The sequence below is a fragment of the Artibeus jamaicensis genome, unplaced genomic scaffold (assembly GCF_021234435.1).
Source record: "Artibeus jamaicensis isolate MK-2021 breed Jamaican fruit bat unplaced genomic scaffold, CSHL_Jam_final contig_76, whole genome shotgun sequence".
NCBI classification, from domain to species: Eukaryota; Metazoa; Chordata; class Mammalia; order Chiroptera; family Phyllostomidae; genus Artibeus; species Artibeus jamaicensis.
The window spans coordinates 25,332,166-25,348,472 of record NW_026521954.1 but is presented as its reverse complement, the minus strand read 5'-3'; the positions used below and the strand labels follow the sequence as shown (position 1 = coordinate 25,348,472).

General features: G+C 57.8%; 1 protein-coding gene across 2 annotated transcripts; it reads left to right on the top strand.

The window, feature by feature from the left end:
• Window positions 1-10,142: 10,142 nt before the first annotated feature.
• GRPEL1 (GrpE like 1, mitochondrial) lies at window positions 10,143-16,233 on the top strand. Of its 2 annotated transcripts, none has more exons than XM_037126810.2 (4): window positions 10,143-10,251; window positions 12,305-12,467; window positions 13,652-13,733; window positions 15,091-16,233. In XM_037126810.2, exons 1-4 carry the CDS (start codon window positions 10,151-10,153, stop codon window positions 15,435-15,437), a joined length of 693 nt encoding a protein of 230 aa, XP_036982705.1. In that variant the 5' UTR covers window positions 10,143-10,150; the 3' UTR covers window positions 15,438-16,233. The 2 variants fall into 2 exon arrangements, with proteins under 2 accessions (XP_036982705.1, XP_053528340.1); XM_053672365.1 differs by having other exon boundaries at window positions 10,145-10,251; window positions 12,293-12,467.
• The last annotated feature ends 74 nt before the right edge of the window (window positions 16,234-16,307 follow it).

The following is a 16,307-nucleotide window of genomic DNA, read 5'->3' as shown; positions in this document are numbered from 1 at the left end:
CTCTCTGCCTGTCACTGGGTCAGGCCCAGCCCCGCTACTTTGTGCATGTGCGGCCTTGGGAGAATCATCAAACTTCCCTGGCCCTCAGTGTCCACGCCTGGAAATGGGGACGATAACAGTGCTCTCTACCCGGGATGTCCTGTGGCCCAAGTGAGATCGACACACGCAACCCACTCAGAACACGCCGTGCTGGGTGTTATACCCAGCTAGGAAAATTACAGCTAGGGCATTACCCAACCCTAAATCTGCAGTTCCTGGAACAGGGTAATGAACAAACATCCGGGAACAATTGGGTTTAAAATTCTAGCCAAATAAGGTAACTAACCCGGCCCGCCAGAAAGGGCCCCGCCAGCAGCAGCACCCACCAATCAGGGACCCTCGCCGTTTTTAAATAAGCCAATAGCTAACCGCCACCTCTGCTTCTGTATGCCTTTGCTTGCTTGCTAGAAAACATAAATACCCAGTAGTCTGTAAGCCAGGCGCGACTTCCATTTTGTAGCTCTGAGTAGCTATGTGACTCCGGTAACAGTTGGGGAAGTTTGCCCCTGCACAGGAAAATCTTTGGCCATTAAAATTTTTATCAATTCGGTTCCAGACTCCGAGAGTGTGTATTTACCCGCCGATCGTCTACAACACTGGGGACAGGCTGCCCGCACCCCCCGTTGGGCCCTTTACCGACCGCCCCCCACTTCCCCTCCCCCTGCGCCCCAGCAACCTCTGTCTACTCGGTTTCTCTGAGTCTGACTCTCGCTGGACTCCGCACGTAGGGGGCATCCTGCCGTGTCCGGCTCCTGCATCCAGTTCATCTCGCTCAGCACAAGGCCAGCCAGGGCCATCTGTGCTGTCGTGAATGGCAGGGTGCTCTTCTTTCTCATGACCGAATACGTCCGACGTGGCTTTGCCCCACTAATTTTGAGCTTTGCCACCTGCCCCTCCGGTCTGTGGATGCACTGAGACAGACCCGGCCATTCGCTCCCCTTCCTCTGCGCCCTGTCCGGGCCTGGCGTCAGCTGGCTGAAGGCTCTCCCGATGCTGGGACACCACAGACAATGCCATCTCCCAGCGGGACCCGTCCCTGGTGCCCCCCACCCACTCTTAGCTCCAGCAGGCACCCGCTCTCCTGAGCCTCGCTTTCTGCACCTGCGAGATGGGCCGACTCGGCCGCTGCGGGGCCCTGGAGACCCTCAGTCAGTACTCACTCCCCCCGCCCCTGCCTGGCACTGTCCTCAGGGGTGGGGGCAGCAGGGCTGGGCACCGCATGCACGAGGTGGACACAGCTCCCTGCCCCCAGAGCTGGCCTTCCAGGATGACGAAATGGTCCCCCAGAGGACACTTGGCGACATCTGAAGGCCATTTTGGTGGGGGCTGCCAGCATCGACTGGGCAGAGGGTGGACGGCTCTGGGGCACCGAGAGGGAGCCAGGCCGCAGGACGGCCTGTGCAGAGCCCCGGCCCCGGATGCCACAGGCGACAGTGGAGAAGCCCTGCTCTGGGGGAAGGGCTGTGAGCAAGGCTCGGACTCGAGGTCGGCACGGCTTCGAAGGGGAAAGCCTCCAGCCTGAGACCCGATGAGACAGAGAGGTGGCCCCCTTGGCACCAAACCAGCCTGGGACGGCCCTCAGCCACAGCCCAGGGGACCCAGAGCTGAGTGGGGCCCCAGCCCACCAGGGGAAACTCACACACCGCGGGCCCTGTGCTCACACGCGAGTGGCCCGTCCTCTTTCTGAGCCTCAGACGTAAAATGGGGGCAGCAGTGGGACTCGTGTGATGGCTTCGGGCCCAGTGGGGCAGGGCCACAGGAGGTGTTTAGTCACGGGCCACCGGCACTGTCCCTCAGGGTGGAGGGACATGGAAGGCTCCGGAATACCGAGAGGCGCTCGGAGACACGGTGTGGGGGACAGGACAGCCACCCAGGGTCCCCAGGCTTACGTTCACCACGTGGGTCAGGAGGGAGAGTGAGACAAAGGGACCTGCTCAGAGGTGTCACAGGGCCGCTGAGTGTGTGCAATGAAGCTGAGGGACCAGAGGGCCAGACATGGAGCTGGACAGGACACGCCTGCCACACCACGCCCGGCTCCCGCCTCCCCACAGAGAGCCTCGAGACCCCTCGTGCCCAGTGCGGCGGCCGTGGGGGCCCCCAGAAACCACAGACGGACCGGTCCCTGCCGCCCTAGTGGCACAGACGCTGTGTCCTTCCACGACCCCAGTGCCCTGCACCTGCCGAGCCGCCTCCAGGAGCAAGCCCCGCCGCCACACCAGGGCTTAGAGCAATTGGAATGCGAGAAAGGGGCCGTTGCAACTGAGGGTCCGCAGGCCAGAGGCCACTGTGCAGGAGGCCTGTCCAAGCTGAGACAGAGACATGGGCAAGGAGGAGCCAGCCCTCCGGGTGTGCAGGGCAGAGGGGGCGGGGCCATCCCCGAGGGAGGGGAGCGGAGAGTCCGGCCTGGCTGAGAAGGAGACGCAGGGTGGCCCCGCCCACACCTGCCCTCATCCTGGCCCCGACAGGCTCCCCTGCACAGACTTGTAAATGCACCCACGTCCCACCCAAGGACACCGCCTGGATCGGGCTGCCCTCTGTACCTAATTCACTGAAAGGCAATTTTTGTTTTAGACTTGTAAGAAGTAAACACACTTCACACTTCACTCTCCTATAAACTCACCTGCTCCCTCAGGGCCCGGCAGGTAGGCTTGTGTTGTGGCCACGGCTGCATGGCTCTCCTCCACCTGTGACCCCCAGACCCCCGCCCGGGTGCTGTAGCTGGGTCCTGCGGCACCCATTCCCCCAGCAGGAGGCCTGCAAACAGAATAGCACCCACCCACACCCCTACCTGCTCTTGAGAAGCCCCCCGATTGGTCCACACCCCTGCCGATGTGTGGCCAGTGCCTAGGCATGTGATGTCCATCTGTGCTGGGGCCCAGCCTTGGCAGGGTTCGGGGTCCCCAAAGGATGGATGTCACAGGTGAATGAAGAGTCAGACACCTGGTTGGATGCCGGGGAACAGCCAGCCTCTGTGGGTCTGACCGAGCTCCCAGAGTTTGATTTAAGCTTTATTTTTATAGAGATTGTAACACAATAGGTATATGGCATGACCAATTAAGCAGAAAAGATTAATGCAGAGGTGACTAGAAAAAGTACAGGAAATTCCATAGATCAAGTTATGTTAAACAAAGGTTATTTTGACCAGGAGAGACATTAATCAGACAATTAGAACTAGCTGTATGTACAGAGCTTCAGATGTCTTATTATTTATTAAAGTTCTTATAATTAGGCATGGGGCAATTATTTCTACATGCTTAGTTTGTAATAATTAATTAGCTTGTCTTGCTTCTTCTATCTGTTGAATTCTATTTGATATATATTCCTGTCCAAGGTAGAGGAGGGGCTGTTACCCCACCAACTTTCAGATATTCAGGGGCTACTTCATTAGGGGGGACTTTGTTCTCTGGCCGAGAAATTATTTGGTACAACCTCATTGGAATTATGCGGATCATTGGGCCTGAAATGCAGGTGTCTAAAAATCCCACCACCTGTTAATCACAAGGACAGACACACAGGGAGAGACAGACAGGAAGTCCAGCCACAGCTGCCTGTGCTGTGCAGACGCATCTCATCCGTCCGACTGTGTCAAGGGACGGCTGCTGGTCGGCTCCCGACACATCTGGCCAACGAAAATGAAGAGAGGACTGCCCAGAGGATGCTGGGAAATTATAGGAATGACTAAACCTGTCCCTGACCCTGACCCTGACTGTCCCCTCCACTCATCCAAGGTGGACAGGATGCTGCAGCCACCTTGTGAGCCCAGGAGAAGGGGGCGGAGCAGAGACCGAGCCCCGGGACCCGCCTGCCAGGCAGCCTGCCGGGAGGTGGCCTGTGCCCGGGTGGCGGGCTTCCCCGCGGGCTCCCTTCACGTAACCCGTCATTTCCAGCCGCCGCTCTGCGCTGCCTCCAGCCTGGCTCCCCGGCAATCGCTTGGCGACTCACTCTCCTCTTTAGCAAATCTTCCTTCTGCTCCGGTCGGCCAGGGTTGATTTCCATGTCCTGCACCTTAGGGCCCTGATGGTGCCGCGAACAGCCTGGCCCGGGCGTCTGCCAGCGGGCACGGGGCCCCTCCAGGGTGGGGCGCCGAGGGCCACAGTGCCAGGGCCCAGCAGGGCCCGACCGTGCTTGGCAGGGCCCGAGTGCCCAGCGGCAGAACGCCGACTTGATTCTCTTCCTCTCACTCCAGTTCACACTCAGCACCATCCTGTACTGGTTTCGGGTGCACGGCTGGGCGGCCAGACAGCCGCCGCCTGTACGGAGTGGTCCCCAGCACCCACCGGCCCTGCGCACGGTAATTACGACGTTATTACTCCACTCCCTACGCTGTAGGTTGACTTTATTCTTAAAGTCAAGAAATTTTGACCAAACGTGTGGTTGACTGGAAATCACAGTTGCCCGGGCGCCAACCCCCACTCAGCCCTCTGAGAGATGGACGACTCTCTTTCCGGAGGAGAGGCCTGGGGCTGGCGGGAAGGGGCCGCCCACAGCGCCCAGCTGCTCCGGGGCACGGCAGGGGCTCAGACGCCAGACCCGGGTTCCTCCACCCCCTCGCCCTGGCTGCCGCCTGGCACCAGAAAACAGTCAGCCCAGGGCAGATCCTGCCCACGTCACCCGCGCTCAGGTCAGCGGAAAACTTCAGTAACGCTCGGAGCCCAGCGAGCAGGTCGGCAGCTCTGAGGCTGAGGCGACAGTCCACCTTCTTACGCCATGTCCACTGAAACAAAGCCTTCCCAGGACGAGCCCTGCCTGTGAGTCGCAGGGTGAGCCGGAAGGGTTCCGGGGTGCCACGCAAGCTGAGGGCAGAAAGTGCGAATGGTGTCGGGTCTCAGGGTCAGGGCTGCATCTCAGACCCTGGCAGCCCATCGGCACCGGCACTGCCCGGTGGGCAGCCACAGGGAGGGCCCACCCGGGACGCCTCTCCTCTGGCCTGAGCTGCTGGCACAGGGCGTGGGCGTCACGAGTGTTTTGTAGGAATTGGGGACAGTGATGAGGAAGCATCAATTCTGCCAGCCGCGAGGGCCAGGCACTCGGGGGGGTACATGCTGTTCGATTCCCTCAGTCGCCCCGTCAGTGTTAGTAAGTGCTGCCCCCCACCCCCAGTGCAGACAGGAAGATGGGTGAGACCCGAGGGTGCTGGGGGGACTGGACTCAGACTAGGGCCCACCTCACTGGCCTGCCCCTCACCATAACGGAGAGACAGAGTGCAGGGCGAGGCTGCAGTGACCTGGGAGACTTCGCGGAGGAGGAGGCATTTTCACCGAGCACGGAAGGGGGTGCAGAGCAGGGAAGGGCCTTCTCCAGAAGGAACACAGTGGTGAGTGGACGGGAGGGCCAGCGCCCCCACAAGTTTCCCCAGCTCACCTCCAAAGGGGAGCGGGAGAGAAGCTGAGTCCGTCTGGGCAAACAAGCCGGTGTTCTCTGTCTCCTTGGAACACAGCTCTGAGGCCAAATTTCACAATTCTCTTTTCTCTTGAAAACCTGTTGGGTTTCGAGCCTGCATTTCTGGCAGCCTTGTCCCCCGAGGCTCCAGGCACTCAGGAGAGACGACCTGGCAAAGCGAGGCACAGGGCGTCCAGGAGGGAAAGGGGCCCGGTGGGGGTTGGGGGGCGGCACAGGGTGGAAATGAGAAGGAGGTGGGAGAACGGAGGCCTGGCAGGGGTTCCGAGGTGGGTGGCGCCACCAACAGAGGGAAGGACGGAACCTTCGAGCGCCTGCCACTGTGGCACGTGCCCCTCCACAGCTGCTCAGGTGAGGTGACAACTGAAATACCAAGCTTTCTTTCTGCTTGTCTACACGGATCAAGTGCCTGCCAGGCGCTCAAGCCACTCTGTGTCCTGGGGCCACGGAGTTCAACCTCCGAGAGCCATTCCCCCACCGGAACGAACATGCTTCCGGCCGGAAGCAGGCAGCTCCTGGGGACTGACAGCAATCCATAAGACAAGGGCAGAGGGGACACTGCTCAGAGGACTCACCCCTGATGGAAGGGGGTCTGTGTGGACAGACCCAGCTGCTGGTGAGGGCACTGACAGGCAGGCAGGGGCCCCAGGGGGCTGGTTCTGTTGTTCAGACCTCGCTGGCGCTGGGACCACAGGACACTCGGACACAGGCCTGACACGCAGAACAGACTGGACACCAGTCTGGGCCTGTAGCCACACCCTCCTGGCCCCAGTCTCGGCCAGACTTGCTGCAGCCTCGAGGGAGAAAATAACTGCTTCCTGTAATAAGCCGCCCAGTTTCGGGGGCAGGGTCCTTTGTCATGCAGCGCTAATGCGGCAATAGCTCACCGATACATAATGGCAACAGGGCCCCAGCATTGTTTGGCTGGAGGCCTGCCCGCTCAGAGCGGTCGAAGGCTTCCCGGAGATGCTGGCGTGTGGCCTGAGCCTGGAGGATGGGCAGGAGCATACAGTCTGGAGATGCCCCAGGCGGACGGAGGAACCACAGAAGGTCTCGGGCAGGGAAGGGCACGAGGCCAGTGGGGAAGCTGCAGGACCAGACGCTCGGCGTGGCCCAGCCAGAGTGCAGCAGAGCATGAGGCCTGCACCACCGTGCGGTTCTCTCTCTCTCAAGAGAGAGCAGTTCATTCTGGGGCCCTGTACCGCCCACTCCTTCTGATGCAACTTGGGGACAGGCTCAGCTCCAGGGCTTCTGCCTCTAATCCTCAGCAGTCTTGTAGTCTGCGCGGGGCAGGCTGCCCGAGATGGCACTCCTGTCTGAGCTCTGGCTGGGAGCCCTGCCCTGTTGTGCACTGCCCGGCTGTAGCCCAGCCGTCTCTGCTGGAGGGAAGTCAGGCCACCAGGCACCTGGGGGGACACCCCCCTCTCTCAGTGGGATTGTCACCGGTGGACCCCCCTGAGGGGGAGCACTTAGGGAAGGACTGGGGCCTCGCACGGCCTGCTGCGCCCCCTGCTGTCCAGGGCTGCTCACGGCAATTCCGACTCCCAGGGAAGAGCATTGCCCTTGCACCTCCGGAAGGCACCACGTGGCAGGGTGGTGGGTGAGCGCTGACTGACGCCCAGCTCTCCATCACAGCTGGGTTTGCCACCACCTCTCCTGGTGGATGGCTGGCCTTGGTCCCAGCTCACGCCCCTCCTGGGGGACTTCCCTCACAGCCCCGGGGAACAAGCACTTGTCAATATTCCAAACTGTCCCCTCCATTCCCCCCACCCCACAGCCCCAGAAAGCATGTGGTCTCTGTCACAACGCACAGCAGAAGACAGCCCAAGGTGAGGTAACAGTGCCTGCCCTCCCTCTGCTGTTCAAGCCCAATCTTGGTTTTGTTGCAGAGGGTGGTGGCCTAGTCTGCTCCAGCCAGGACTGCATTTTCCTGCACGTGATGGCAAGCTCCCTCCTCAAACGGCAGCCTCCCCCCACCCCCCGTGGGGCTCAGCCGTGGGGGGGGGGGCGCCGCCGCTGCTGATGGAGGCCCAGGGACTTCTCGTTGAGACCCAGAAGTCTGTGAGCCGGGCCCAGCGGGGGACTGCTGCCCCCTCCACAGAGGACGAAAGGGGGGGGGCTTTTCCCCTTGGAGGGGAAAGGTGGCCTGTTCAAGGTCACACAGTTACTGAGGGGCAGAGACCGAGGTCCTGACTCGCCCACTAACCAGAAATGACTGCCCACGGCCCCCAAGGAAACCGTCCTAGCCATGAATTGGGGATCACAGGATTTACCACAAGGAGCTGTTTCAGCATTCAAATCAAATTACGTACGAAAAGACTGCCGTAAACCGCTGAGTTGTAGCCGTGCTCAAGTTGTCAGGACAGCATTTTGCCTCAAGAGCAGGGCTGTTTTATGCAGACTCCTCCTATGCTGGAAGAGCTACTAGCCAGCCTTCGAAGCCCCAGCCTCAACGCCCCTCCCTGGGAGGCCTGTCGGACTCCTCACTGTAGGGTTGCAGAGTACAGATGCAGAGTAGCACATGGCACTTCCCAGTGGAAGGTTGAAGACCAGTGCTTGATCTCCGTACAGTCTTCTGCATAAAGATCCTGGCAGCGTTTCAGGGGGCAGCTCCTCCCTTAGCGGGCTCTCCACCAGCAGAAGCAAAAGGAAGCCTCTGTCCGCCCCGCCCGATCTCCCTTTGGGGCAGTGCCCACTGTGGCCACCAGGGGGCAGCACAGGCAGGCCTCTGTTGGGGGAAATCCCAGTTTGGGGTCAGGATCCGGGGAGTGACCTAGAGACAGACCAGCGGGACTGACGGGCGCTTGGATGTGCCCGGCCGGGCACGGACGCCCGCTGGTTGTCTGTCCGGCTGTGACTCTCTGCTGATGACCCCCGCTGCTCCATGCGCTACCTACAGCAGGATGCCCCTCTGATTTCCTCCGAGCCTCAGGAAGAGCTAGGAAAGGAGTGCTCCTATCTCTTTTAATCGTCACAATAAATAGTATGACCCCAGATGTACAAGGCAGCAGCATATCAAAGCTAAGAGAAAGTGAGCTGCCCAACCAAGGTCACAGTCAGTGAACGTGACATACTGTTTTAAATTTTATTACAGAAAATTTCAAATACATACAAACTTTCACAGTATCCGTCATCCAGCTTGAACCATGGACAACATTTTGCTACTTGTGTTTCTCCTATTCTCGTTTGTTTTTTTTTTTAACCAGAGTATTTATAAAGCATATTCCATTCCAGACACCGTGGCAATCACAGTAAATACTGCCATTTGCATCTCTAAGAGACTAGGACACTTTCCCCCTAACCACTACCTCTCCCTAAAAACAGGATCCGTAGCTCATCATTGTCTGCTCGCACCCCCATTCCCCCCCCCCCGCCGCGCACACAGGTTTCCCAGTCTGTGTGTTCCACCGCGACCCAAAGAAGGCCCGCACATCCCGTTCGGCTGTGTTTACGCTCTTTTACCCCCAAACAGTCCTAATTCCCTTTTCCACTCCAGGCCCTTAAGGAATTAACAAACGGCCTTTTCACACAGAACATCCACAACCCCGGATTTGGCCGCGTGCCGCCTGCAGGTGGCACAGGGTCCGCCTGGCGCACAGCAGGCGCTCAATTCATTCAACACAATGAACGCCTCACGGGGATCGACGCGGAGTAACGGAGGTCTGGGCGTCGCAAACGCGACCAGCAAGGCCGCACCCGGGAGGCCTCAGCCCTCGGGTCTTGGCGGAGCGTATTGCAGGCCGGGCCTTGCTGACGCGGGAGCCAAGCCAGAGCGCCGGTACCGCTCCAAGGGACGGCAGCTCAGAGACACGAGAACCAGAGGCACCCTCCCTTCCAGCACCTCGGCTCCTTCGTGACACGGGTACAGTGGCACTGACCTTTGTCAGATTGAGGAACACGTCGGACTCGTGAGCTTTAACTTTCTCTGAGGTTTTACTGTTCTTATTTTGATCTGCTTTGTGTTTTACTCTGAGAAAACTGAAGGTCCTAGAACGGTGTAAAGAAAACCAGCACACATCCATCACCTAACTTCAGAGAACATTCTGTTACATTGTCTCCTGGGGGCGGTGGTTTTTTGGTGTTAACGAAAGGTACGGAAAGCGCAGGAGGGCTCTAACCTCGACCTGAGCCTTCCCCGCCCCCCTTCTCTAGCTCAGAGCGAAGGCCAGAGGAGGTGGTGCCGCCCAAATCGCTGCCTCTAACGTACCTGCTGGTGCGTGCGGAGGGGCTTTTGCCCTCAGCCTGACTACCTGCAGTCAACCGACGCTGAGGCGCTTTGCGCCTGGCACCGAGCCAGGAGTCGGGGCTGATAGGGGAACGGGACAAGTGCCCGCTCCGCCCCCCAAGGCAAAGGGCTCCGCCTCCCAGTGCAAAGGGCGGTCTGAAGTGAGAACTGGGTTGGGATGTTCGAATAGAAAACCAAAGCGTGCGCACTTCCGGCTCCCTTGTCGCCCCCCATGCTTCCTCCCCATTGGTCCTTCCCTTGACCACGCCCAATCATGGAGAGTCTCCTCCCACTGTTTTCTTCAACCCTTGCCCCCTTTCGTTCATACGCAGAGGGAAAACTCAGACCTAGTCCACTGTGACCCATGATTATTGGTGGTTATTGCTTGTCCATCAGAGGAAATACGGTCTGGGATTGGCTGAAAGGAAGTAGTAGGCAGGGTCTGCGCGAGTTGCCCGGACCTAAAGGGCGGACTGGAGGCATCCACGCATGCCTAGTACGTGTGCTGTACTTGCGCGGGTGGCAGTCATGGCGGCTCGGTGTGTGAGTTTGCTGCGGCGCAGCCTCCCGGCTTTGGCGTTGTCTCTTAGGTAAGAGGGTAAGGCGCGCCTGGCTGCCCTCGGCCGGAAGGTGCGGTCCTCAGTGCCACTTTGCCCGGTTCTGGCCTGGGAGCGAGGCGACGTGGGCCGCGGACGCCAGCAAGGGCCTGGACTGGAAGGGGCGGTGCGCCCCGCGTGCTGGAGGCCGGCGCCTACCCCCGCACGCGTGTCTCCGGGTCAGTGTACAGCCCATACGTGCGCTCACCCTGGCACAGGTAGCCTCGGCCTCGGGGCTGCCGGAACCGGGGGCCAGGCCGCCGCAGAACCAGGAGCGGGCGCCGGGGCAGCGCAAGGTTGGGTCTTCTTCGCTCTCGCCCGGGATTTTTATGGAACCGAGGCTCGGGTCAGCCGTTCACGGGCATTTTCCACTCGCCCCGAGTTCTGCTCCACCTCCGCCTTCTCCCGCATCTGAGGTCAGAAGCGCAACGGAGCTTGGCCCGCCGTGGGGAGAGGAGTTGTTTAGACCGGCGCAGTGACTACAGTGTGGGTCACAGAGCAAACCGGGTCTTTACGCTCGCGGAGTTCACCCCCGCGCATGGGGAGCCCAGGCGAGCCGGCCGAGATTATAGAGGATGAAGAGGGATTGAACGTGACTGCTACCGTAATAAGTTATGTAAACAAAACAGTGGAACAAAAGGGCAGGGACCCACCTGAAATACCTGCGTAAAAAGGTCTTTTGACCCAGTAGTCTGTGACTTTGTATCTGGAAGTAATGCCAGGAGAGAGAGGGCCAGTCAACATTATTGCCTGTTGGTGGGAAGGAGCTCGAGTGGGGGAGGCAGGAGAAAGTGGATTGCAGTCGTGGCTCTTAGGGCTACTGAGCTCTGCGACCCGGGTTTCCTCTCTGCGTCCACGACCAGCGCTGCGGTGCCATACCCAGAGGTGTGGCAGCTAGAAAAGTAAAACAGGTTTCTTTTTTTAAGTGAAAAAGATACAAATACAATGAAAAGCTTACTCCTCACCCCCCACCCCCGAGTAACAAGACTAATGGACCCTTCATTCCGCTCTGCCTGAGACCGTATCTGCAGAGACGGGATCTCGGGGTGGTCTTTGCACAGGTGGGGGCCTGTTTTTGCGCTGCATTTGTTGCAGTGTTCAGATCCTGGAAGCAGCAGTTTGGCTGCATCTGAGTGTGTCATTTTCCCGCTTATGGTTGAAGGTTGCTGCTGTAAGCATCCTTGGGCATCCCGAATGCTGATGGCTTTGCTGTCTGTTGAGGCCATTTTCTCTAATCTAGGAAGAAAATGGAATGTAGTCCGTGTTCAGACTGGACTGGGGCATTAATTAAGAAAGCTGCACTGGTCCAGGTGAAGCAATCTGGGTTTAAAGACTGTTCTGTCCTTTATTCAACACTGTGACCTTGGGCTTATCACTTAACCTTTTGGATGTAGGGATCAAAGTGGATAGGATAGAACACTCAGTCACTTCCAGGATTAGTTTCAGAGGTCTTTCATCCCCTTGTACATGCCCTGAACCTCTCCATCACTGCTCCTCCAAGCCCTGCCCTCTTCCTGCAGTGGGTCTGTCACATCCACTGCCAACTCCGCAGGCCTAACTCGGACTGTCCTTCAAAGCCCCTCTGCATGAAGCCTTTCATGGTTTCCATTCCCCAAAGCTGGAAATACTCACTTATGCTGAGCCTCCCACGGTGCGTGCGTGATTCCTCTTTTACCACTTTTAAACCTAAAATTATAGTTGATAACTTTTTTGCATGACAGCAAGTACCCTGCGGCAGGGTGTCTACCATGTTCAATCATTGTGGTCAGCGTCAGCTCTGGGCCTCTGACATTGGCTGCTCCGTCGGGAGGCCTGGAGGACGTAACTCAGGATGGAAAGAGGCGGCGGCAGCGGAGCTCGAGGCCCCTGACATACTTGTTTAGGCCTGTGTGACAAGCTTTATAAATAGCTCCTACGTGAAGTACATGATTTGCCTTCATTAGATCCAAGGGCAGCCCTTTTTCCCCTTAACAGTTCAATAGCAAACAGTCTTTATTATCTCAAATTTCAAAACTCACACCTGTGGTTTGTGCGGACCCCAAACTAGGCCCGCTCCTCGGCTGCTGTGCACAGCTGCGAAACAGAAGAACAACGGCCAGAGCTTGGAGGAGGACGCAGGGCACAGTGAGCAGAAGGCAGACCCTCCCTCTACAGAGAAGACACTCCTGGAGGAGAAGGCCAAGTTGGAGGAGCAGCTGAAGGAGGCTACGGTAAGGCCAGCAGGCTCTGGGGAGAGCGAGTTCAGTCATTTGTCCAAGAACTACAGTTGGGCCCTACAGCAAGTGACTGTTGTAGGAACTAGAACACGAGTCCTTTGTGGCTCTGGTTCTGTCGTGAGACTCATCTTCACATACTGCATGGACTGGGCTGAATTAAGACTTAAGTGGTCTTGACAGATGAGTGTGCGGCACGCCGCTTCAGCTGGGTCTGAGGGCAGGGCTGGGTGGGGAGGTCGGGGCTCTGCAAGCCAGTGGTAGTGAGGAGGGCCATGTGAAACGGCACAGGTGGCAAAGCTCCGTTCGGTAAGGGTTTAGGAACGGCAGCGTCAAACACCTGTTATGTGCCCACACTGTCCTCACACCCATCCTGTGAGTTCACTGTAATATCCCTGTTCGCGGAGGAGGAAACTGAGGCACAGAAAGGCTGAGTAAGCTTCCTCAGGTCACCTAGCTGTCGTGCGCCAGGGCCAGGGTCTCAGCCTTCCCTGGAGACCTTGCCCTTAACCACAGAACAGGAGCTGCCTGAATGAAGACTGGAAACAGATGGGGTGTAGTAGTCAGCTCCCCCCAAGAGGAAGCTGGTACAAGATACATGTTGAAATGCTCGGGGGATGAGCGAGGTTGCATTAAAGGGAGGAGGGAGGATGCTCCCATAATTCAGGTGATTGCACAAGAAATGAAACAGCCACGTCTGGGCAACAGTAAAAACGCCCAGGTTTCATTGGTGGGCTTTTCTCTCTCCGATGAGATAAAGGCTGAAACTGTCCATGTGGGCGTGTGGTTCTCCTAAACCTCCAGGCGTGGGAGCCGCGGTGAGTTGGCCCAAATCTGGGTGCTAGGAGTCCCAGGAGTTAGGAACCCTGCCCAGGAAGTGAGTGGCCCTTCCTCGAGGAGTGATGAGGCTGCAGGCACCTGAGCCTATGTGTTTCATCTTCCCACAGCTGTCCACTGAGTAAGAATGGCCGTGGAGGCTGCAGAAGTATCGTTACCTTGACATGTCACTCCTGCTCATTGGAAACAGTGACACAGGCGTAATGTAGCGCTGGCTGTAGTCCAAAGTCTGAAACATTGTAACGGATGTTGTATTTTGACAGGGAGTTTGGGGCATCGAATTGCTCGCCTATGAATTCGTTCCATGCTTTATTCACGTAAGTTTCCTTTTTTTCTTTTTTTAGGAAAAATACAAACGAGCTTTGGCAGACACTGAGAACCTGAGGCAGAGGACCCAAAAATTGGTGGAGGAGGCAAAATTATATGGTAACTCTCAGCATTATATGGTGCTGGTCTGGGAAACTCGGGCCGGGAGGCCAGGTGGGATGCCAACCTTTGCACCAGACAGCACGCTCAGCCGAGGGGGCGGGGCCTGCTGCGTGTGCAGCCCCTCCCTGTCTTCTCATCCTCACCAGAGGACACGCTTCCTCATTTCAGAGGGGAGGAGGGGCAGAGAAACATTGTTTGCCTCTTGCACGTGCCCCAACTGGTGTCTAAGCCCAGAGTTCCTGTGCCCTGACCAGGAACTGAAGCCACAACTTTTCAGTCTACAGGATGACACTGCCACCAGCTCAGCCCCACCAGCTGAGGTGCCCCCTCCCGTTTTTAAGATGTGTCAGCAGTGAAGTGTGTGAGGAGCAAAGGCTGGGGTGGTGACTGGCATTGAGAGTTGTAAGCAGGGTCCCTTCAGCAGGGAGGGCACTTACTGTTCCTCCACACGGAGACCTCGCTGGGACCCAAGTCATTCTGGCCGGTCAGCCTGTCTGGTGCCCATTTCCTTAGCATCACCAGCAGTAAGGTCTCCTAAAATGCTGTCTGTGTTTGGGTACTTGCCACTGTTCTTCCCAGTCTACAGCTGAGACTCACTGAGGCTTAAGAAACTTGCACTGGTCACATAGCTGGTAAGCACGGCCCAGTGCTGCTGCCCCGCGGCGTGTGCTCAGCAACCCTGAGGCCGCCGTGTGCGTGCCAGGCAGGTGCTCTCCGGCGTGCACCCGCGGAGGAGCCCCTGCAGGCACAGTGTCAGTGCGAGGGGCCTGGGGCAAGCAGGTGCCAGTGGAGTGTCGTCGAATCCCTGACTTCACTTGGCATCGGAAACATTTTTGGAAGCCACAAAAATTACGTAGCACGCTGTTCCCTTGAATCTTGAGTGGCTTTCCTACTGTCCTGTCTTCTGTTAGATTAAGGTGCAGGCTTGGAGACCTGCCTTGGGCGCTTTCAGCCCACAGTGCCTGCCGGCTGCTACCCTGTGGCGAGCACTCTTGGTGCGGCGGGCACTCCAAGCACACAGGGCTCCTCAGCTCCGCAGAACTGCCCCACTCTGTAACCGAAGGCACAGACTGACCGTGGTCATGCAGCTGTGGAGTGGCCGCCCAGGGTGTGGCCCTTGGCTCCTTGCAGTCGGGGGTGGGGTGCCCTGCGCATGAACGTGCCGTTTCCCCTGGTCTGCTGGCGGCAAGGTCGTTCTGCAGATTGCCAGCTGCCAGTCTTCATACCTGATTAGCTCCGTCTCAACTCAGATGCTTTTGTTTCTTTTTCAGTCAAGCCACTGAAGTGACAGCTTTGAGTTACCCACTCAGTTGATATGGATGGAATGCAAATGTTTTTCTTTAACTTTATTCAGGCATTCAGGCCTTCTGCAAGGACTTGTTAGAGGTGGCGGACGTTTTGGAGAAGGCGACGCAGTCTGTTCCCAAAGAGGAGATTTCGGAGGGCAACCCTCACCTGAAGAACCTGTACGAGGGGCTGGTGATGACCGAGGTCCAGATCCAGAAGGTGTTCACGAAGCACGGCCTCCTCAGGCTGGACCCCGTGGGGGCCAAGTTCGACCCTTACGAGCACGAGGCCTTGTTCCACACGCCGGTGGAGGGGAAAGAGCCGGGTACAGTGGCGCTGGTGAACAAGGTGGGCTACAAGTTGCACGGGCGCACCCTGCGGCCAGCCCTGGTGGGGGTGGTGAAGGGGGCATAGCTGCCCACAGGATTCAGGTGGGCTTTTGGTGGTCACTGCAGTAACTCTTAAAGGGCTGGTTCACCTGGTCTCCTGGCCCTTCCCCACACCTTGTTGGAAAGCTTTAGTGTCCCAAGCCTGACGGGAAGATGAGGCGGAGTGCACAGCCGCGTTATCGGACTGTGATTTGGGAGCCTGTTTGTGGGTTTCCGGTACCTGTGTGACAGTTCCCATGCTTACGGGACAGGCCTGTGGGACACCACTGGGCCCTGCAGTGTCATGAGGAACTCTATGTCTGCTCTGGTCGTTTCAAACTATTTTAAACAAATAAAAGGTCTTGGGGACTCATGCTCTTTCACTAGTGGGCCATGCCCGGCTGCCTGGTGCGTCCTCTGCTGCGCTCGCAGCGCTCAGCTGGGGGGCACCCGGCCTCACTGCGCTCACTCAGGGAGAGCACGGCAGGGGCTGAAACACTGTGTCCCCGGTGGAGGACACAGGCGAGTTCGTTCATAATTACCATCTAGCTGCTAGGAAAGAGCAACTTCTGGCTTCTCTTCAGAGGTGTGAAGTGAGCATAGGAACCTCAGTGGTTCTCACGACCCTATTCTGCCCGTAACCAAATGGGACAGAGTCCACTTCTGCCATCTGTTCGTCTGCTCCTAGAAAAGTCTACATCTTACATTCAACCAGGTACTGACGATCTAAGGGGTGTCCCCTGTAAGACGGACTTCCTCAAAATCCAAGGACTGCATGCTTGCTGGATTTGAAATGTTTTGTTTTTTAATTCTGTTCAAGAGGATTAAAGCCCTAGCATTTATTTTCCTATGTTCTAGTATCTTGTGTACCGTGGTGTGTGGATGCAAAGGAAAGCGTGGCTTAGCTTTCCCATTC